Source organism: Acanthisitta chloris, unplaced genomic scaffold (assembly GCF_000695815.1).
Source record: "Acanthisitta chloris isolate BGI_N310 unplaced genomic scaffold, ASM69581v1 scaffold5719, whole genome shotgun sequence".
Classification (NCBI taxonomy): Eukaryota; Metazoa; Chordata; class Aves; order Passeriformes; family Acanthisittidae; genus Acanthisitta; species Acanthisitta chloris.
In genome coordinates, this window is record NW_008691846.1 from 28,211 (window position 1) to 47,574 (window position 19,364).

General features: G+C 40.1%; 1 protein-coding gene across 1 annotated transcript in view; it reads left to right on the forward strand.

Annotated features, from left to right (window-relative positions):
- Positions 1–12,373, forward strand: part of KIAA1731 (KIAA1731 ortholog) — a 39,237-nt gene extending 26,864 nt beyond the window's left edge. The window contains exons 18-28 of the mRNA XM_009082381.1: positions 965–1,079; positions 2,603–2,836; positions 3,771–3,925; positions 4,176–4,320; positions 7,513–8,147; positions 8,809–8,982; positions 9,573–9,690; positions 10,447–10,650; positions 11,116–11,224; positions 11,388–11,487; positions 12,326–12,373. Of these exons, the coding sequence (XP_009080629.1) occupies positions 965–1,079; positions 2,603–2,836; positions 3,771–3,925; positions 4,176–4,320; positions 7,513–8,147; positions 8,809–8,982; positions 9,573–9,690; positions 10,447–10,650; positions 11,116–11,224; positions 11,388–11,487; positions 12,326–12,373 (2,037 nt within the window). The remainder of the gene's footprint in view (positions 1–964; positions 1,080–2,602; positions 2,837–3,770; positions 3,926–4,175; positions 4,321–7,512; positions 8,148–8,808; positions 8,983–9,572; positions 9,691–10,446; positions 10,651–11,115; positions 11,225–11,387; positions 11,488–12,325) is intronic.
- The last annotated feature ends 6,991 nt before the right edge of the window (positions 12,374–19,364 follow it).

A 19,364-nucleotide genomic window follows, 5' to 3' on the forward strand; every position in this document is an offset into this window, starting at 1 on the left:
GAGGACAGGCCCTAGGAGGGAGCCTTGTGTACTCCACTTGTTCCCCACCTCCACATAGAGTGTAACCCTTTAACTGCTGTCCTCTGAGCTTGATTATCCAGCCAGTTCTCTTACCCATCTCATCATTCATCCATCCAGATTGTGACATCCAAACTGGGACTGTAGAATACCATGAGTGTGTCACAAGCCTTGCCAAAATCAACACTAGTGATATCCCCTGTTTTTCTCTTGCCCAAAAATCCCATCATTTTGTCAGGAGATAACAGTATTTTAAAAATGCTGTCTATTATGTGTATATAAAAGTACTTGAAATGTAAATTTTTTGTATGTATATGTTGAATATATTTATATAAGGTGGTATATAATGATAATTGTAAAAGGTTTTCATGGATTTATTTAGTGCACATTTTAAGTCAGTTTGGAAAGAACTGTTCGTATCCCATTCTTCAAAATTTTGAAGTACAAGAACCCTCATTATCTGCTTTGTGACTATAGAGCTTACCTTAAAATTGAGGGAGACCGTGCTTTAGAGTGTTTTGTCAGTTTTCTGTATGCAAAATGCTCAGTACTGTGAGTACTTGTAAAATTCTGAGTTTTTTGTTTTGCATATATGTTCCTCTGAGATCTACAATTCTACTGAAGTGGGTCTGTGATGAGAAATAGCCAAATCTGACCACCAGAAGATAAAACAATCTTCCAGGTGTCATGATTTATATACAGTTCTGAGAGGCTTGATACTAGTGTGTGCTTGTGTGTGTGTGTTGAGGGGAGGGGGCTGTGGGGAGTGGTGTCTGGGGCATGGGGTGTGAATGTGTTGTACTGAGCAAGGATGAATGTATTTGCCTGACTGTGCAAAACATGAAGGCTTCTACACTTGAGCTGAGCTCAGAATTAAATGTGTGGGTTTAAAGCTTTAATTCTGGGCATCTGAATATGTGGTAATAGGTATGTTATTTCATTGTAGGAAATACCAGGTTCAGAGGGTTTCATACAAGGAATACCCTGTGATTTATCTTCCACAATTTCCACTGGGAGCTTTTCAGCTAGTGAAATGTTGGATGCAAACCCTGTTGACACTGGTAAGTGTTTGGGTTTTGTTTTTCTTGTAAAAGGTAGATTGTGTTTTCTCTTTGTGTCGGAGTGGGTCTAACGCTCTGAATGTAAGTTCTTCCAAAGTATGCTAATGTCAAACTTCACTTAAAACTGATTAATACATCTTACAGAGTTGAGTATAACCAGAATTTTGTTATCTGCTTATGATTTTTTACTTCTGTAGTAACGTAATGTGATGCAGCTGCTTTGGCAAAAGATACTTCAAGTTTTATGAAGCAACTGTAACATCAGCAGTTTTTAGGTAGCAAATGATCCTCAAATGAGGATAAAGTTTCTAGCAATATGTCATAGATTGTTATAGAACTATGATTGTTTTCTTTCTGTAAGAGAATTGTTGGAGTATCTGCTTGTCACTATAATAACTCTTAATCACTTATTTGTGGAAATGACATTTGAGTGCCGTATTGACTTTTAATAGGTTTCTGGGAAATAAGTGTCCTTACCTTTTTTGTTTGTAGTCTGCCTCTTGACCTTGTTAGCTTTCCATGAAATCAAAAGTAATTACTTTATAATAAACATATAGTTGCTCCTGACATTATTTGTGAACATAGGAAGTGAGTTTGAAAGTGGTTGGATAGTGACCTTTGGAGTTATTTACTTTAAGGCTTTATATTGTGTTAATCTGACACACAATTCTTAAACAACATCTGTGTATAGAAGTTATTACATGTTTATAAATCAGTTTTTGAAGACTACGGTTTTTACAGCCTGAGATTTCAGTGGCTCATTTTAACCCTAATGTTTCAGACTGCTAAGTGTTATTTTGAGAACTAACCTTCATAACTTGGGACAAATCTGTGGTTTATTTATGTAAGAAAGCTAAAGCAAATTCTAAGATCCATTTGCTTGTAACTGTTTTGTTGTTTTTCTAGTTGTAAGAGAAAAATACCGAAGTTTTTGGTTACTTTGCTGCATGAATAAATTTTTCAAGTCTAGCTGTGTCTTCACCATACACTCTGTGCATAGTAATGACCTTTTCTGATAGTTTTCTGCAATTCTCCTATAAGCATGTAGATAAAGGAGGGTTGGTGTGCTAAGTAGAAACATGATTTTAGTTGCCTTGATCCCTCATATTTCTTGTGTTGGTATGAGGCAATTTCTGTTTAAGCTTAAATAAAAGTACTGCACCGTGTCATACAGATACCCAAGATCACATGAAAGGATTGACACATTTATATGCAGTAGGAGGTAAAGATATGCTAGCTAGCATAAAACAACAGTATTCTTTTCTGATTCTGTACCTTCAGTATTTCCTAAGTCTATATACTGTAAAAGCACTAAGCTGTACTGACTGCTGTATAATTGGATATCAGCTTGCATTTGTGAAAATGTGTGGTAAGGTTTATTAGGCGCATTTACAGGAAACAATTAAAGGAACCAAACTGTAGAACTCTTATGAATATTTCAGGATACTAAGCAGTGCCTTTTCAGATGACTTCATGTAAATGATTTCTGTGCAAAACTGTGAATATCAATTTTACTATTTCAGGATTGTCTTCTGATATTACAGAAGTTGGAATTTTGGGAGAAGTAGCAAGCTACCCGTGGAGCTCCTCATTGCCTTCTACCTTGCAGCAGAGGCAAGAGAATTTGTTTGGAGCACCTGAAACTCAGTTCTCTGAAGGAAAGGTGTACCTTTATAAACAAAGTCAGATGCAGCAGACCTTGGGGAAAGATCCTGGGAACTTGAACTCTTACTCAAAGGACAGCACACATTTCCAAGGTATTTGCTGTTTTGTAGCGTTTTTGCTCCTGTGCTCACATCATACAGAATGAGGAGGAGTTTACTCAGTGTTGTGTTGGTCTGTATTATGTATCTTGAGCTTACATTTTAAAGTCAGTAAGGATTCTACATGCAAGAAGTTAAAATTTTTGATGCTCTTTATGCTTTGCATGATGTACATGTTCATGAAGCATAGTCCAGTGTAGAAACCAAGAAAGATAGTCTGACTGGGTGTCTCTCAGTTCTGCACAGCTTCCTGTCACCATGGCTAGGCTGTTTGTTAGCTGTGCCATTTTAGCCACTTGTTTCTGCACAGCTTTCACTTCAGAGATGTCGAGAATTAATGTATCATACTTTATGATTCACATAAATCAAGAGTCACACAGTTAATGAAACACTGATTGGTGGGAGTTCTGTGCTCTCTGGAAAAATGTACAATTCATGAAAATTAAGAACATCATTATTAGTTATCATAAAGATAATGCTAGTATTTTATTCAAATCAGTTCCTCCTGGAATGTTTGAAAATCTGGAGTTATACAGATTAATATGTTTCTAGATTGATCTAGACCAGGAAGGACTTTTGATTGTGGTCCAAATTCTGCTTCCTGTTTACAGCAGAGCCAAATACCAGATTGCTTAAGGCCTTGTCCAGGCAAGTGATGAGTATATCCACATATTCTACAGGGGTTTTACACCCCCAATATTCATTTACCAGCTTTTGTCTTTTTCTTTGGCTGGATACTGCTTTTTCTACCTGTATGATATCACAGTGGATGACTTGAGTACCATAAAGATTCTGTTTTTACAAGCTATACCTACAGAATTCTACATACATTATTTGCTGCCCACAGAAGTAGTGTGTGATATGTCTGCTGTTTGGTTTTATTTTCTGAGAAGGGTGTTTGTTTTTAAAATAGCCTCTTTTCTTACAGGCCTAGCACCTGAACTTGATTTTCCTGGAATGGGGAAACCTTTTCCGAACTTCCACGACCAGCTCTTTCAGCCATTGGAAGCAAGTGTGGACTTGGATACATCATCATCCTCTTCTCAATGCAGAATTCCACAAGACAGTAGAGAATTTAGTAAGGTACTGCAGAAAAACCCTTGTCTTAAGATTTTTCTAAGATTAAATGTATAATCTCTATCCTGTGTCTGTTCAGAAGAAATATAACAGTATTTTTTGATATACATAGAACTGGAAGTGGTTTTGCTGGTTGTAGCAGAAGTGTGAACCAAAAATCAAATACTACCTTTAACTTTTTATCCTTCATGTTTCTGAGAAAATCAGTGTTAAATCAAATTATTGTTTTGGGTTTGTTTTTTTTTTTTGCCACTAGACTTCAAAATTTTCAGCAAAAAGTTCAGACAGATCTGCATTTCTAGAAGTGGGAAGCTCCAGTTCGAAGGTGCCTTCTGGTCTGGACACAAACAGGCACAACAACATCACACCAGAAGAGTCTGTTAAAGAAAACGATACTCCAGGTGTGTACAGAGTTGTCAGATCTGTGCTTTCAAAATCAGCTGATTGCTGGTATGGAAATACCAACTGCTGTGATGGGTTTGCCATGTTGAAATGGGGAAAGGTCTCTGTGCTTCTCTCAGTCCTGCTTTGAAATCCCTTAACTCTGCTGCTGCTCTCTCACACTGTCTGCTCCACTACTTGTAATGGGTAGAACTCCTACATTTTGTGAAGTGTATTTCCTCAGCAGTTATGACTTCAGTACAAAAGCAGACCTGCTTGTTCAAGTCACTGTAATGGATATTATGTTACTTATTCCATATACAGTAATTGTGATGGTAGTGAAGTAATATCAGCTCTGGCTGAAACTGTCAGTTTAAGTCCTTCTCCAGATATTTGTTCATGCACATCTATTGCTTTGTAAGCTTGAAGAATCCTGGGCTGCATCAAAAGGAGTGTAGCCAGCAGGTCAAAAGAGGTGATTCTTCCCCTCTACTCGGCTCTTGTGAGAGCCCCCCCTGGAGTACGGTGTGCAGTTCTGGTGCCCTCGACATAAGGACATGGAACTGTTGGAGTAAGTCCAGAGGAGGCCATGAAGTTGGTAAGAGGACTGGAGCATCTCCCCTATGAAGACAGGCTGAGGCAGTTGGGGCCCTTCAGCCTGGAGAGGAGAAGGTTGCGTGGAGACCTCATAGCAACTTTTCAATATCTGAAGGGGCTACAGGGAAGCTGGAGAAGGGACTCTGTTAGGAACTGCAGTGATAGGACAAGGGGTAATGGGTTCAAACTGAAGGAAGGAAAGTCTAGGTTGGATGTGAGAAAAAAAGATTTTAACTGTGAGGCTGGTGAGACACTGGGACAGGTTGCCCAGGGAAGCAGTGGATGACCCAACCCTGGCAGTGTTCAAAGCCAGGCTGGATGAGACCTTGAGCAGCATCCTGGTCTAGTGAGGAGGTGTCCCTGCCCATGGCAGGGGTTGGGACTAGGTGATCTGTAAGGTCCATTCCAACTCTTAAAATTCTATGATTCTGTGAAGTTAAGATAAGTTCCAAAAATTGATTAAAACTTTGAGGTGATTGTGTTAGAGTCTCTGAACTTCCTCATTTGTCTTTTATATACATTGTATTTTTCAGAAATGATTGAATTTTTCTTTCCCACTCTTAAGTCACAGCAATATGTACTGCACACTGTCATATTTGGTCTGATTATAGAATTGCTCTATCTCTGTACAAAATGAAAGAGGAGATAAGCAAGGAAGAAAGAAACTTTATATTCCCATGTTGTAATTAATTTAGTGGATTAGAAATTTATGATTCTACAGCAGCATTAAACTAATTGGAACTCACTGCAGGGAAAATACTTTTTAATGTTTTGCAGTCAAATTTAAATTAACTCGATATTTCATGTCTTCTAAACAAAAGAATGAATCTGAAGTTTCAAATGCTGCCAGTAGCAATTGAGTATTTCTGCAGCTTTTATTTACCAAGAATCAGGTGTTTCAGTGTTTTGAGGTGCTGCAACAGAAAGCTGAACAGCAACAGGATATGCAGCACAATATTTTACATAGTAGATTCATTTATAATGTAAATGTTCCTGGTCAATTATCTTTGTTATTTGCATATATATATACACTTAGAATTTTTGGAGATACACACTATGCATATTGAAAGCTGCAAGCAACTGTGTGGCTTTTGTACTTTCTCTTTAGCTGGCAGATGCTGGTACAAAATAATAGAAAGTAATAAAAACGCTAGAAGAGGTTTACATTTTAAGACTAGCCATGGTAACAGCAAATAGGACTTAGGAAGCTCCCTTCTAACTTTAGAATTCTATTTCTAAACTGCTTATAGAAACAATCTTTGTGCTTTAAATGTAGCAGCAATATCTCCCCATCTCAAGGGTTTTTGTAATCTCAAACCAATTATTGTGCTTAAAAGGGGGGTGGAAAATAACAAGCAACAGGCTAAGCACGGAGAGGCTATTTTGGGTTGCCAGTTCAAGGTAGGTTGGTATAAAAGTGCATTATCTGGAAAATATCCAGTTGATGGCTGATGATGTAGTGGAATTCTTCCTGTTAATAGCTGTTTATCAGATGATGATATTCTCTGTATGTGCAAAACTAGATATTTTGTACGTCAATGCAAAAAAAAAAGTTTAATGGGAACCATTAAAGGTTTCTGTGGCTGTCTTGGTTTAGGAGTGGTATTCCCCGATTCAGCGTTCCCACTGAAACCCCCCGTGCCACATGCCCCCCATCCATCCCTGGAGGATCCCCCTGAGTCGGGATGGAGGGAATTGGAGGCACAAAGGGAAAGATCACAGGCTGAGATAAGAGCAATTCACTAAGAAACAGCAGTGAAATAAGAAAATGAACAGTGATAACTGTATTAATAACAAAGGGCACCCTGAAGATCCCCAGGGTCCTAGTGTGCCCTTGGCTGCTGAAAACATTAAGCCTGTCCTGGTCAGAGCCTGGACAGTGTGTATAAAAGGCCTAGGGATAGCTGGAATCTGTATAACTAGTGATACCTAACTTAGGTCAGAGGCATATTTTAAAAAAATATTAATAGTTTAAACAACCCTGTGGTTTGTTTGGCAGATGCTGTGCTGCTGAAATGCCTCCCCAGTAGTTGAAACATCAATACCAAGTCTTTCTCTTTTTCCAGCCTCTTCTGGCAGGGGGAAAAATGTGTCTTAACTTGTATGTGCAGACCCTAAGGGAAAGATAATTTAGGGTGCAATACTGTAGCTTGCAGGAACAGCAGTTGTTCCAATTTCAATGTCAACTTCTACTTTGAAAGGGTTTCTGCCCAATTAATCGTGTTTTGGGTCATTTTCTTTCTGTTTTGCAGACTTTGTTGGAGGCCCAGACGGGTCTCGAATGACTTCCATTTGCAGAGTATAAGTTGTAAAATCTATTGAGTTTCAATGTTGTTCTCTCAGCACCATCACAAAATCTGTCCCTAAACATATTCTAAGAAGCAACAAAAATTGTTTTGTTGGTTCTTGAAGTTTTGTGTACAGTGACAGACCCATTTTCTGTAATGTCAATGGTATTATGTTTGAGGAAACATAAGCAGACTTCTTTTTAAACAAAAATGTTTCTTCCTATTTACTAGACTTCTTATGCATTACTGATAAGTCTCGTTATAGAGAGACTTTTGAAGTTCTGTTGTGTTAGTGAGAAGTTTGACTTTTGATGCTTTTTGAAACAGGATCTGAGGAATCTTTTCACCCACTGCAATTAGAATCTACTCTGAGTGATCACTGTCAGAATGTTGATGAGCCAGTGGATCTTAACTCCATGTTACAGAGTTCTTTTGAACAAACCCCTGGAATTAAAATAGGTGGCAATGAGAACTGTATTTCATCTGTGAGAGAATATGAAGAACTGGCGAGAAATATGGAATGTATTAATCTCCACTGTTCAGTGGAAGATCTACAAAATAAACATCAGAAATCATTGGAAGAACAAAAATCATTTTATCAGCTAAATACCACACCAGTTACAGTGGCTGAAACTTTCCCTCAACACTTAGCAAAAGAGGCTGTGTCTTCTGAAAAATTACTTGTAGAGGCATTTGATAAGAATTATGTGAAGCTTCCTGAAAAATCAGATCCTGTACATGAAGTAAATAAAGCTGTGGAGCTGGATTCTCAGTGCAATACTAATATGAAGGAGCTATGTCAAAGCCTTCCAGAAGGACAAGAATCTTTGAGGGTTCTCAAAGAAACCAGCTTGGAAGATTCAGACATCCATTTGCATGCTGTTGTGCAACAGAATGGGTATTCCCTGGGAAGAAATAACAAATATTCTGTGCCCAGAAGCTCATGTCGTATTCCAGTCTGGGTGAGTAAAACAGGCTTCCAAAAGCAGAGTTTTTGTTGTTTCACCAAGTTATTTTAGACACTTAATATCTGAAAGCTTGGCACATGTTGATTTTTACAATTCTAGTTCCTGTTTTCTGGACTTCTGCCCTACTGCTACTTTCAGATCATAGCACTGAAATAATTAGCAGTAGCTAAAATGAGCTGGAGTTTCCACAATGGCTGGAGGGAGCAATAGCATCTCTATTGCATCTCCCTCTCTTAGCCTCAGTTGGTACAGCACATGCAGCTGGGTTACATGGCACATTTACCTCCCTGAACAGTCCCCTGACCCCTTTTAGAAGCCTGGAGGTGGTAAATGAACAAACCAAGGCATAAGCAGACCTAAGGAGATAGCTTTGGTGTAGCTTTAAAAAAAGTTTTGCCCTAGAACTAAGTAATTTAAACTTGAAGAGCAGAGGACATGTGGAGTTTCTGTTTGGTTCCTTTGGGTTATGTGTTTCAGTTGTTCGAACTCTGCTATACAAGTGTTCTTTCTGTATTTCACTGATTGCTTGGGGCAGATGTTTTACATGTTGAATGAGCTTCCTCTTTCTGACAAAGGCTGTTGCTATTGCTGGAAATAGTTGGGGGTTTATTTTTAATTGTTTTTATGCTGATGTCTTGTATGATTTGTTTTGTAGGAGACTGAGTCAGGGCGTGGTATTATGGAAGAACCTGAACTCACTCTGGTAAGCTCAACTGACATCAGTATTGCGGAATCAGAGATTGGACATACTAACCAAGAGGAAATTAAGGAGGACAAAATTGATAACCCTGCACGTGTGGATTGGTCTGAATGTAATGTTTTGACTGAGGTGAGCAATATCTAATGTAATTCTCATTTTCACTTGGTGTTAATGATAATAAGGAGAGGCTCCACTGTAGCAGTTAATCCACTGTTGCAAAAGGAGGTAAATCATGCTATAACTGCAAGAGGCATCTACACAAAATTCTAGAAGTGTCTAGGAATGGGTCTTCATCAAATAATTGACATGTGGGTGAGGTGGAATTTGGCAGCTTGGGGCTGTACTGCTGCAGTGGGTGTCACCTGCCACTGAGAATGGGGAGAAGAGACTGAGCAGGAAGAGAGTGATGGGGACAACTAGACAGGACAGGAGGCAAGAAAACCAGATGGAATTATGCAGCCCTGTATTAAGAACAGGCCATTGAAATCTGGTGGGCAAAAACTCTAATGAATTCGTGTAAATTTTTAAAATGTTCAGAAAGTACCTTTTAATACTTATTATCAAGATCCATTTGTGGTGATTTTTTCCCCCATCTGCTATAAAGGCAAAAGAATGTCTTTTATTTGCATTGGGTTCGTGCTAGTGGTACAGCAGTACTGCTTCACTCAAATTTGTGGTATATGTTAAGCATTTCAACTAACTGATTCCTTCTGAAACAGGAGAGAGAATTTCTACCACTAGCTCCAGATGCAGATTATTCAGTGTTCGTAAGTGCTGACAGTTCTCCCAAAGCCCAGAGTCCCAACAACAGACCCTGTCCATCACCTCAAACTGCAGGTAATTATGTGTAACTTCATACACTGAAGTTGAGAGTGAGTCTTTATTTTTTGGTATGAAGATAACCAATACAATACACCTCTCCTTTGGAAAAGTGTTTAGAGCTGCTTTTACTTGAGCAAGTGCATTGTAGTACATTTGACCCAGGTTTCATGTGTGTCTTAACAATTTGTCTCCTCTTGTGCCAGGTAATCTTTCATTAAAGTCTTATAATATCTACCCCACACTAGAGTTTGTGTGTAACTACTTAATTGTGGAAAATTCCATGTTGTTTTGGGATTTGTTGTCATTTATGCACCTTGTTTCTGGGTTCTTGTTAGTGCCCCAAGCCCTGTACCCAACGAATGTCTTTTTTTTTATTATTTTTTATTTCTTATTCTGATGATAGTGTGGAACAGCAGTAAAATACTGAAATATTGTTTGTCCAAGCTGAACTGCAGTGAAATGAAATACAGCAGTTGACATAACTGTGTTTGAGACTTGTCAGGTCTTAGATATGTTTTGAGGCGCCAAGGTGCTTTGGGTGCAGTATTTATCACAGCATTTGTCTCAGCAGAGCTGCTGACCCTTACTGGATTCCACAGGTCTGAATTGCTGCTTGTTTTGCAAGGTGCCTCATCACTCACCATGCCATTCTCCTATTGCAGCTGACAAAAGTGGTCCAGCTCAGCAGTTCAGGGGAAGTACATTGAAATGCATGACTTCAGCTCATTGCTAACAGTGAGCAGTGTTGAGACTTTCCACTTTGTTTCACAGTGATGCACCTGGAGTTTGCGGCTGCACCAGGAAGTTTGCAGACATCTTTTTTAAAAAGAAAGCAGAATTTCATCCAGAAATCTCAGAAAAGAGTAGAAGAAATAAAAAATAAAGAGAGAGAGAGTAAAATGCTAGAAGCAAAAAAGCTTCAAAGAGGAAAGTCTGAGAAGTTAAACAGACAAAAGGAGCCTTGTCATGTGTCTGGTAGGTTTACCACAGCACTAAGTATCCTTTTAGTTGCTGTTTTATGTCAAAGAATAGATTTTGTATTTGTTACATATTTGCTGTTGCAAATCAGGATATTCTTTAATTTGTTTGGCTGCCTCTTCATAGTTGCTGCTCTTCACATTGTCAGTATCCACACACAGTTGTCACAGGGTGTCCATGCAAACAATAGCTGTTTAGCAGAGAAGAACCATATTAAGCTGGTATCTAATGCCTGTTCCTGGGGAGTTGGAGCTGTAGCTGACTTCAGGCACAGACAGCAGCCTAATGAGCCAGACTATGAGGATTTACTTGTCCCAAGACACCATCTTCATTGTGTCCATTCTGCTGGCTTGTTTCTTAATTGTCATGTCATGTGAAACTCTGAACCACCTCTCATGCTTTTGAGGCCGCTGGACTAGAGCTTTAAATTGGAGATATATTTGGCTTTTATTTCCTCCCTAGGAAAAAATGGTGCAGTTGCCAACCAGTTGAAAAAAGTAGGAAAAGTGAAAGTATCTTCTCCGGAGGACAGGAAGTCTGGAGAAATTGAAATGTACCAGCGAACATCCAGGTACTGCATGAGCCGAAGTAGGAGAACTTTGGATTAAAAAACAAGCAGGAATAGTTCATCTATGTCTTGTGATGAGCCTGTGTAAAGCCTTGTTAATTTATTTACTGCAGCTTTTCCACTTCCTTCCTGCCGATACACAAACTTTTTCCTGCTTTTTTCACAGACTTTATAATCAACTTGCAGAAGTAAAAACCAGAAGGGAAGAAAAGACAAGGCAAGAAACTTACGCTAAAAACAGAGAAAAGGCTAGAGAGTTTCAAAAGGTAATAGTTTGCTACAATGTCATCCTGCCTGGTTAATCTCATGATTTCACTGAGCTTCTAATCAGACTAAGACATATGTGAGTGCAACTGAAATGGAGATCATCAAACCAGTCTGGATTTTAAGTAATGCCATTGGTACATCTCACTTAACAATTCCTTTGTCAACACTACAAGCTGAGATTTTTTTTTTATAAAAAGTGTTTCTGCCTCAGGCTGATCTTTTTCTGCTGACTTGAGCAAAAAGGCTCCACCTGCTAGAAAGTTGACTTGGCAGGCAGGGGTTTTGAGTCCAGACTTGACTTTTGTCAAGCTTTGGCTACTCTAGGTAGGGTAAGATTCTGAGCACACCTGATCTGAAAGTTCCAAATTGGATTTTCCTGCAGTTGCTGTAGAACAGGGATTGAACAAGAGGACTGGAGTTGTTAATTCCTCCTACCCCCCTTGCTGGGCCCTTGGGCAACTGGAAGGAAGGAAATGGTTGATAATCCTGACAGGCTTTAACTGCTATGGGAGGCTCCAGGCCTAAATCCTGCCTTTAGTACTGACCTCCTCACCTTCTTTGTGGTGGAATAAATCACTGCTCTTCTTGCATTGCTTTACAGATTCAATAATTAACAGAAATCAAGAGAAATAAGCACACATCCCCTTCTGCTACCCCAAGGCTTTTTGTGGGTCACTGAACATATATATTGTTGTCCAGCTTAACACTGTTCATCCCTGATGTTCAGGTTACACAGACAGGAGCAGCTCCTCTGTGTGACCCCCTAGCCAAGCTGGTTCTAGTGCAGTCACTGAAGCTACACTACTGTAGCCCCATGGTTTGTTTTATTTTTTGCAGAAAATGTTGGAAAAGCTACGAACCAAGAAGACATGGAAAGCACCGTGATGGGCACAGGACTTTGAGCAACAGAGACACACTGTGGTATTGGTACAGTCCAGTAGGCACCACTGAATGATACAGACTTAATGGTCAATTGCAAAGCCATTTGGAATCCTCAGCTTTAAGCTGTAGGAGAACAGTGAGTAAACCAAACCCCTGTAGTAGCCTCATGTTCACTGAGCTCACTGCAGAAACAGATGGGAGTGCTGCTTTCAACATGGTTTGTCTCAGGTTGAGTAGACTGACATGAAAAGCTTTTTGTGGTGTGCATTGTTTTAAAGGGAGATCATACTAACTTTTGTAATATACATGTACAGAGCATTTCCAAATAAAGTTTAAGATGACACAGGAGGCAAGATGTTCCTTCTGTAAAGGTTGTAGGTTTTTTTATCTGTTCTTTGCACTATGTGATTTAAGCCTAGGAACTATGGGTTCCTGCAGTCAGGAGGTACATCCTGAAGCACTTGAATGGAGGAAGAGAGTAAAAATCTTACACTGTTAGTACTTGCAATTGAGACCTAAGTAGCTACATCATTGGGACAAATTCAAAGCTCCAACTTTTGCTATAACCTTGAACTTAGCTGTTGGCAGGGGCAAGAGCAGGGGTGTTTCATTAAATTTGGGCATGGTTAAAAAAGGCACCCGCACATCACAGAATAATAAGGGGGTTGGAAGGGGCCTTTAAAATCTTAAGGACCAACTCAATCAGGTTGCTTAGAGCCTTGTCTAGTTGACCTTTAAAGGGAACAGCTACTGTTTCACCATCACCCTCATTCTAAAAGGTTTTTTTTTTACATCTAACTCCACCTTTTAGTTTATTGCCTCTTGGTCTATCACAGCAGGCCCTGCTAAAATGTTCCCATGTTTATTACAAACCCCCTCTAAAGTACTGAAAAGCCACAGTAAGGTCTCCCTAGCATATTATTTTCTCCAGCCTGAACCCCAACTCTCAGCCTCTCCTCACAGGAGATGCTTCAGCCACATGATTGTTTTTTGTGGCCTCACACTCCAACAAGAGTCTTGGAAAACTGAATAACTACATTTCAAATTTGTTTACACTGATTTCTTTCAGTTTGGTGTAGCTGCATGTATTGCAGAGTCACAAAGCAATTTGTTACCTCCTCCATAAGTAAAAAAAAGCGCAAACCAGAACAGTTTGCTATTACACAAATTGAAGTGGAGGCTGTTTGCAATGCAGGTAAGCCAGAACAGAATGTATAGTCTCAACTTCACCATGCTGGTTCTGCAAGGGCTGCTCAGGCTCTTGGACGACACATCAGTATTCTTGTTCCTTTCTCAGAACAGGATCCAGGAGATCAAGCCCCTGCACTTTGCTACCACCAGCAAAGGCAGCAGAGCACAGGTGAGCAGCTGCCATAATTTTCTCCCCCCATCTTTTTTTTGCCTTTCAGTCCAGGAACAGGAAATGATCCCAGGCTGCAGTTTAGGAGCATTAGTTTTATTTAAATGGTGTGACATTCTGTACAGAATAAATACCTGTTCAGGGCTTCAGTACAGTGTTCAGTGACAGGCAACAACTGAAGGGGTAAGGGCAAAGGTTCCCTGTGCTTCTGGACTGCTTTCCAAACAAACATGCACAAAGCAGTAAGGGAAGTTAGAATGAATGTTCAATTCCAAGTAACTGCAGTGAACACTCTTAAGTAAGGTTCTTTCTCCATTTGGAACAGCTGTGCATGTCTGACTCACAGTACCATCACCAGGACCTGAGAGGAAAAAGTTAGTAGCACTTTTATTCCAGAGAAAAGACATTTGAACTCTTTTCCTCAGCATGACATGCCTTCCTCTATTCTGATTTCAGGACACTGCTGGTACAAAAGCAGTGGCACAAGGAACATGTGTATTATACCCCTTACAGGAGTGTTAAGGGGCAAGAGCAGGACTTCCGAGCATCATAACTGTTTCCTGTAGGTACTCCGTGCCCACTGCATTCCCAGCCTGTGCTTCCTTCCTCCCTTATCCAACTCTAAAACTTGCATGCAGCTTTCAGAATGTATCATTCTCAAGGAAAAAAGGAATCAGAATTATTTAGGTTTGAAGACACCTTTAAGGTCATCAAAAAGATGATGAGCACTAGGTTAGTGGCTGGACTCAGTGACCTTAACAGTTCTGTAATTCTAAGATAAACTCCAACCATTGACCCCAGGGATACCTCCAGGGTGGTGACTCCAGCACTTCCCCAGGCAGTCTGTTCCAAGGTTTGACCACCTTTTCTGTGATGAAATTTTTCTTAATATCCAATCTAAACCTCCCCTGGTACAACTTGAGGCCATTTCTTCTTGTCCCATCACTTGTTACTTGACAGACTGACCCTCGTATCAATTACTTCCTGTCACGTAGTTGCAAAGAGCAGTAAGGTCCCCAAAGTCTCCTTTTCACCCCTAGTCATTCCTCAGTCAGCCTCATGCTCCAGACCCTTCCCCAGCTCAGCTGCCCTTCTGTGGACACAAAGTGCAGCAATTAAGTTACACAACTGCTCACAGCACAACTGGAACAACCCTGTTCTCCAGCCTCCCTTGCTGCAAATTGAACAGCCTCTTTGCCACATCAGCATTGCAAAAATATGCAGTACATTCACATCCTTCTTTCACCCCAAAAGGCCCTGACTACTTAAAGTTTATCTCCTCATAAATAGACCATAGCACACACCAGGTGTCCACGGCATCCTGCAGAGGATTTCAATATGCGGTCACCGCGTTAAGAGCTGCTGGTTTTTCAGCCATGCAAACCCTCTTTGAAGTGACCTTGAATGTCTCTATAGTAGCACCCATTCTGGCAAACAGTCTTACCTTCACATTCAGTTTGGTAGCACCTAGGTGGTGTTTCTCATCCCTCTGACATGCAGCAACTTCACAGCAGATACTAGAGGTTAAAAGAGCCAGATTTGGTTAGCGTAAGGGAAGAGTTAACAACACAGAAGTTGGATGTCAATTGCATGGAGCAGGAGCAGCCTTTGTCTCCCTGTTTTGCTTCTGTTCAAAACAAACTCTGAACAGCAGCTCTGGAGTCCAATCTACAAAGGTTCCAACTAGAATTTTTGTACCTCTGTTGCTGAAATGTTGGGAGATACCCAAGGATAAAGCCACATACCTACACCTCATTGGGATCTTGCCCTACCAGCAGAAGGGAGCAATATGTCTGTGAGCTAATTAAAGCTTTATTCCCAGCAGACTTGGTGCCACCTTGTGTGGCAATACAAGAGTCTGATGGAGTTGCTTTATGGTCATGTCCACAGCTCACCAGAAACAGAAACATCCCAGCAGCCTTGGTAATGACCAGATACTCTCACTGCTCTTGCCAGAACTTCAATCCATAATCAGTCCATCCTTTCCAGTTAAGGACCTATCAGTCCTGCCAACCTGTAAACCAAATTGTTTTTTAACAAGCCTAAAGTCTCATGAAAGCTCCAAGTACAGAGGAATCCCTCACAACCCAAAGCAGTTTAATTAAGGCACTAGTACTACAAACTGCTGCCCAACTGTGACAGCCATTTAAAATACATACACAAGAATGATTCAGATGAATAACCTGCTCATATTGTCATACCCAGTAATCTCTGCTGCTCGACAACCATTTATTTCTACACTTTGTTCTGGAACAGTTTAGTGAAGTTTTGTTGTAGGCTCATACCAAGTTAACACAAGCTGTGAAGTAGCATGTAACTAGTGGCTCAGTGCTTACCTGTCCAACAGGTTGCTTTCATCTTCCACAGCTCATCCTTTTAACACAGGGAGGTTCAATTTGTTCTGTATCCTGAAGCACCTTTCAGCAAGAAACTGAATGCAGCTGCTGAGTTCCAGAGGTCACTACCAGTTCTCACACTGGAACATGAAAACAGAAAGCAAGAACACTCAAATCTCTGAAGAGGTTGAAGACTCTATCAGCAAAAATACCAGGTTTGACAGGCACAGCAGAACAAAACCCAGCGATGCTGAATGCTGCACGGCTGTGGCACTGCTTTATGAGCATCCCATCAGGAGAACACTGCTGGGTGCAGACACCATACAGTGCAACAGCTTCAGCTCTTCATCCACAACAGCTCACTTTAACACTCAAGCTTCTTGCATGCACCAGTGAGTGCCTGGGAACAAGAGACACTCTTCATTTCAGAAAAGCTGCCATGCAACTGAGAGGGAAAAGAGACTCCATGAACTTCACCTAACATGAACAGCAGCTTCAGAATTGTTCCAAATTTTTATATATATTCCTACTGTGAATGACTTATACTTCTTCCTGAATTTTTTTAGCTTTAAACTCTTCATTCTACAAAACAATTTTCACCATAAAGTAGCAAACTGGTTGAGCTGCTCAGAAATTAACTCATTAAACCTCAGACTTAAATATTTAACCCAAATATTGTTGCTCAGTGTGAAACTATTGAGCATCTCTTGACACAAAACAAAAATGCAGCAAGTTTATAAGTTACTTCCAAGACAGACACCACAGTGTGTCTCTTCTTTTCTACAGCCACTGAAGCAAGAAATAATAAACACTCCTTCATTATTATAGAGGGAATAGACTGTTTCACACCATCCAGAAAGCTCAAGCAGCAAGAAATAGCGTTAGAAGTCAGGTACCTACACAAGAATCTGGGTGTAAAGTAAGCTCAGCCCATGTAATTCAGTATGTTAAGTTGCACCAGAAGTCCCAGAACAGCCTTTTGACTGAGGAAGCTTTTCCGCTTGAGTTATTTTTTCATTTGTATCAAAGCATGTCACAGTACACCTAAAGGAGAACACTGCAGTATCACAGCTCCCAGGATGCTGCACTAAGATTTGTCTTGTAGTTTTATCCCACAGAGCTAACAGGTAGTTCAGTGGGTAAAGCAAAACCACAAGTTTATTCTGTGAGGCGTTTCCAACGACACGAACCTACAGCAAAGATCCAATCGGGATAGACCTCAACATTTCTGGTACTACAAAGTAACATGACAGATAAAGATCAAACACTGGGAAGGTTATCTGGTGCAGATCTTACGAAGTGTATTTTTAAAGTTGTTTCAAGTCATTTTGGGGAAGGAGGAAGGTAAATGATACTCCAACATCTGGGGAAGATGAATTAACTCATTAAGAGTTAATTACCTCAAAAGCAAGCATCAAAGAGAATTAGCTACAAAACTACAGAATCCTCCCTATATATTTTCTGCTTAGTGTAACTTACTTGTCAAAGCAAAACTATCAGTTTCAGCAGTTAACCTGATCTCACCTCCTTTTTGATTGAGAAATTTGAATAATGTTCTTTGGACAAATCAAAGTTATAATAAATTCTTCCTTTAACAGAGTGAAGGCTACGTTAAAACACAGTAATGAAGTGCTGAAACCAGTCCCTGAAACCCTCACATATAAGTGAGCTTGATTTGACACAGACTTGCAGCCACTGAAAACCAGAGCCTCTCAGTCACATGGTACACGCAGAACTTCAGATGTCATACTAACCCTAGAAGGGGCTTCAGACTTCCGGGAAATGGCATCCTGCATTTCTTCTCTCATTTTTTCTAATTACAAAACACCTGAAAAACCAAAGTAATGTTACAAACCAGCATGTTATGTGCCCACAAATCAGCAGAACTTACAACAGTACTTAGTATTTAAATGGTTCTAACCACCACAGGCATTGCTGAGAGCATCTTTTTGCAATCACACTTAAAGCTACTAGTATGTCTGAATATTATCCAGTTTGACAGCTCCTATTAATTTTGTGTTTATTCTTAAAACAAAGCCACAGTCATGATTGTTGCTCACTGACACAAGACACCACATGTAAAACACTCAGATGCCCAAATAGGACTGACATGCAAAGGACACTCAAGTAGAAGGTTTGTTCAGAAAGGCTATTCTCACTCACTCTCTTCAGAGCAGTTGAACATTTTGCCAATCATCACAACAATTTTCTCAGAGAATTCTAAGTTCAGGGGTAGATAAGCTCTTGTGTTTTCTTAAAACACCACTGAATTTTCTCAGTGAGAAAAAGAAGCAATATAAGTAGCTCACCAAGTCCAGGACAGGCTGCTGACCTGAAACAGGCAAGGGTTAAGAACCACTCTGTCACACCAACTTACCAAGATGTTAGTTCAGACCGGACCACCATGTGGACTTCCTAAAACAAAGGAGATTGTTGCATCTGAGTCATAATTCCTTCAGTATTTTAGTCATGTGTTAAGACCTGGGTACTTTAGTACTCAATATGAAACAGGCAAACAATAGTCCAGTCACACTGCCTGAATACTAAAGACGAGACAAAGCCCTTCCCATGAAATCAAAGCCACGGCCCAGTTTACCACACAACTACCCACAAAATTTAACTGCAGCTGAAGAGCACAGAAGGTTCAACTAAGGGAGTTCCCTCACAAAGAAAACACACAGGACACACCACCAGAAAACAGCTTTAAAATATGCTCTAATAAACCATCTACAGGAATTCAGCACAGCAAGTGTTTTTCCTCTATCTGCTAGTTTTAATTCCTCTGGTAGGGAGGATGCAGAATTCAAGCATACCAAAACAAGCTTATCCTTAGACTTTACAGCAGCTGTATTCTGAACTGTGTTCACAGAACTGTCCCCACTTAGTAAACTTGTTACAGGTCTCATTGTCACCACTGCAACTAACTTTACAGTGAGGAAAGCACAACCTGTTACTCCTCTAGCCACGTTTTCCAATACAGACACACAGCAGGTTGTGCCCATTTGCTGAAGAACGAGGCATAACAACTCCAGTGTCTGTAGAACAGCTTGTTTTTCAAGCCTAGCCAGTTAACTTTGAAAGAAAGCTGTCTCTAGCTGTCATCTCATCTGGTATTTGCACTTGTGTTTGAAAATAGAGTATCTTTTTTTTTTTTTTCAAAAAGGTAGCCAAAAAGCTGAGGCTTGAGCTTTTATGATCCTCATCCAACTACCTCCACCTAGGAATAAACCCAGGTATTTCCTCAATACTTACAATTAAGTAGACCTGTTCCACTGTGTTCCACACATCACAGGAATGC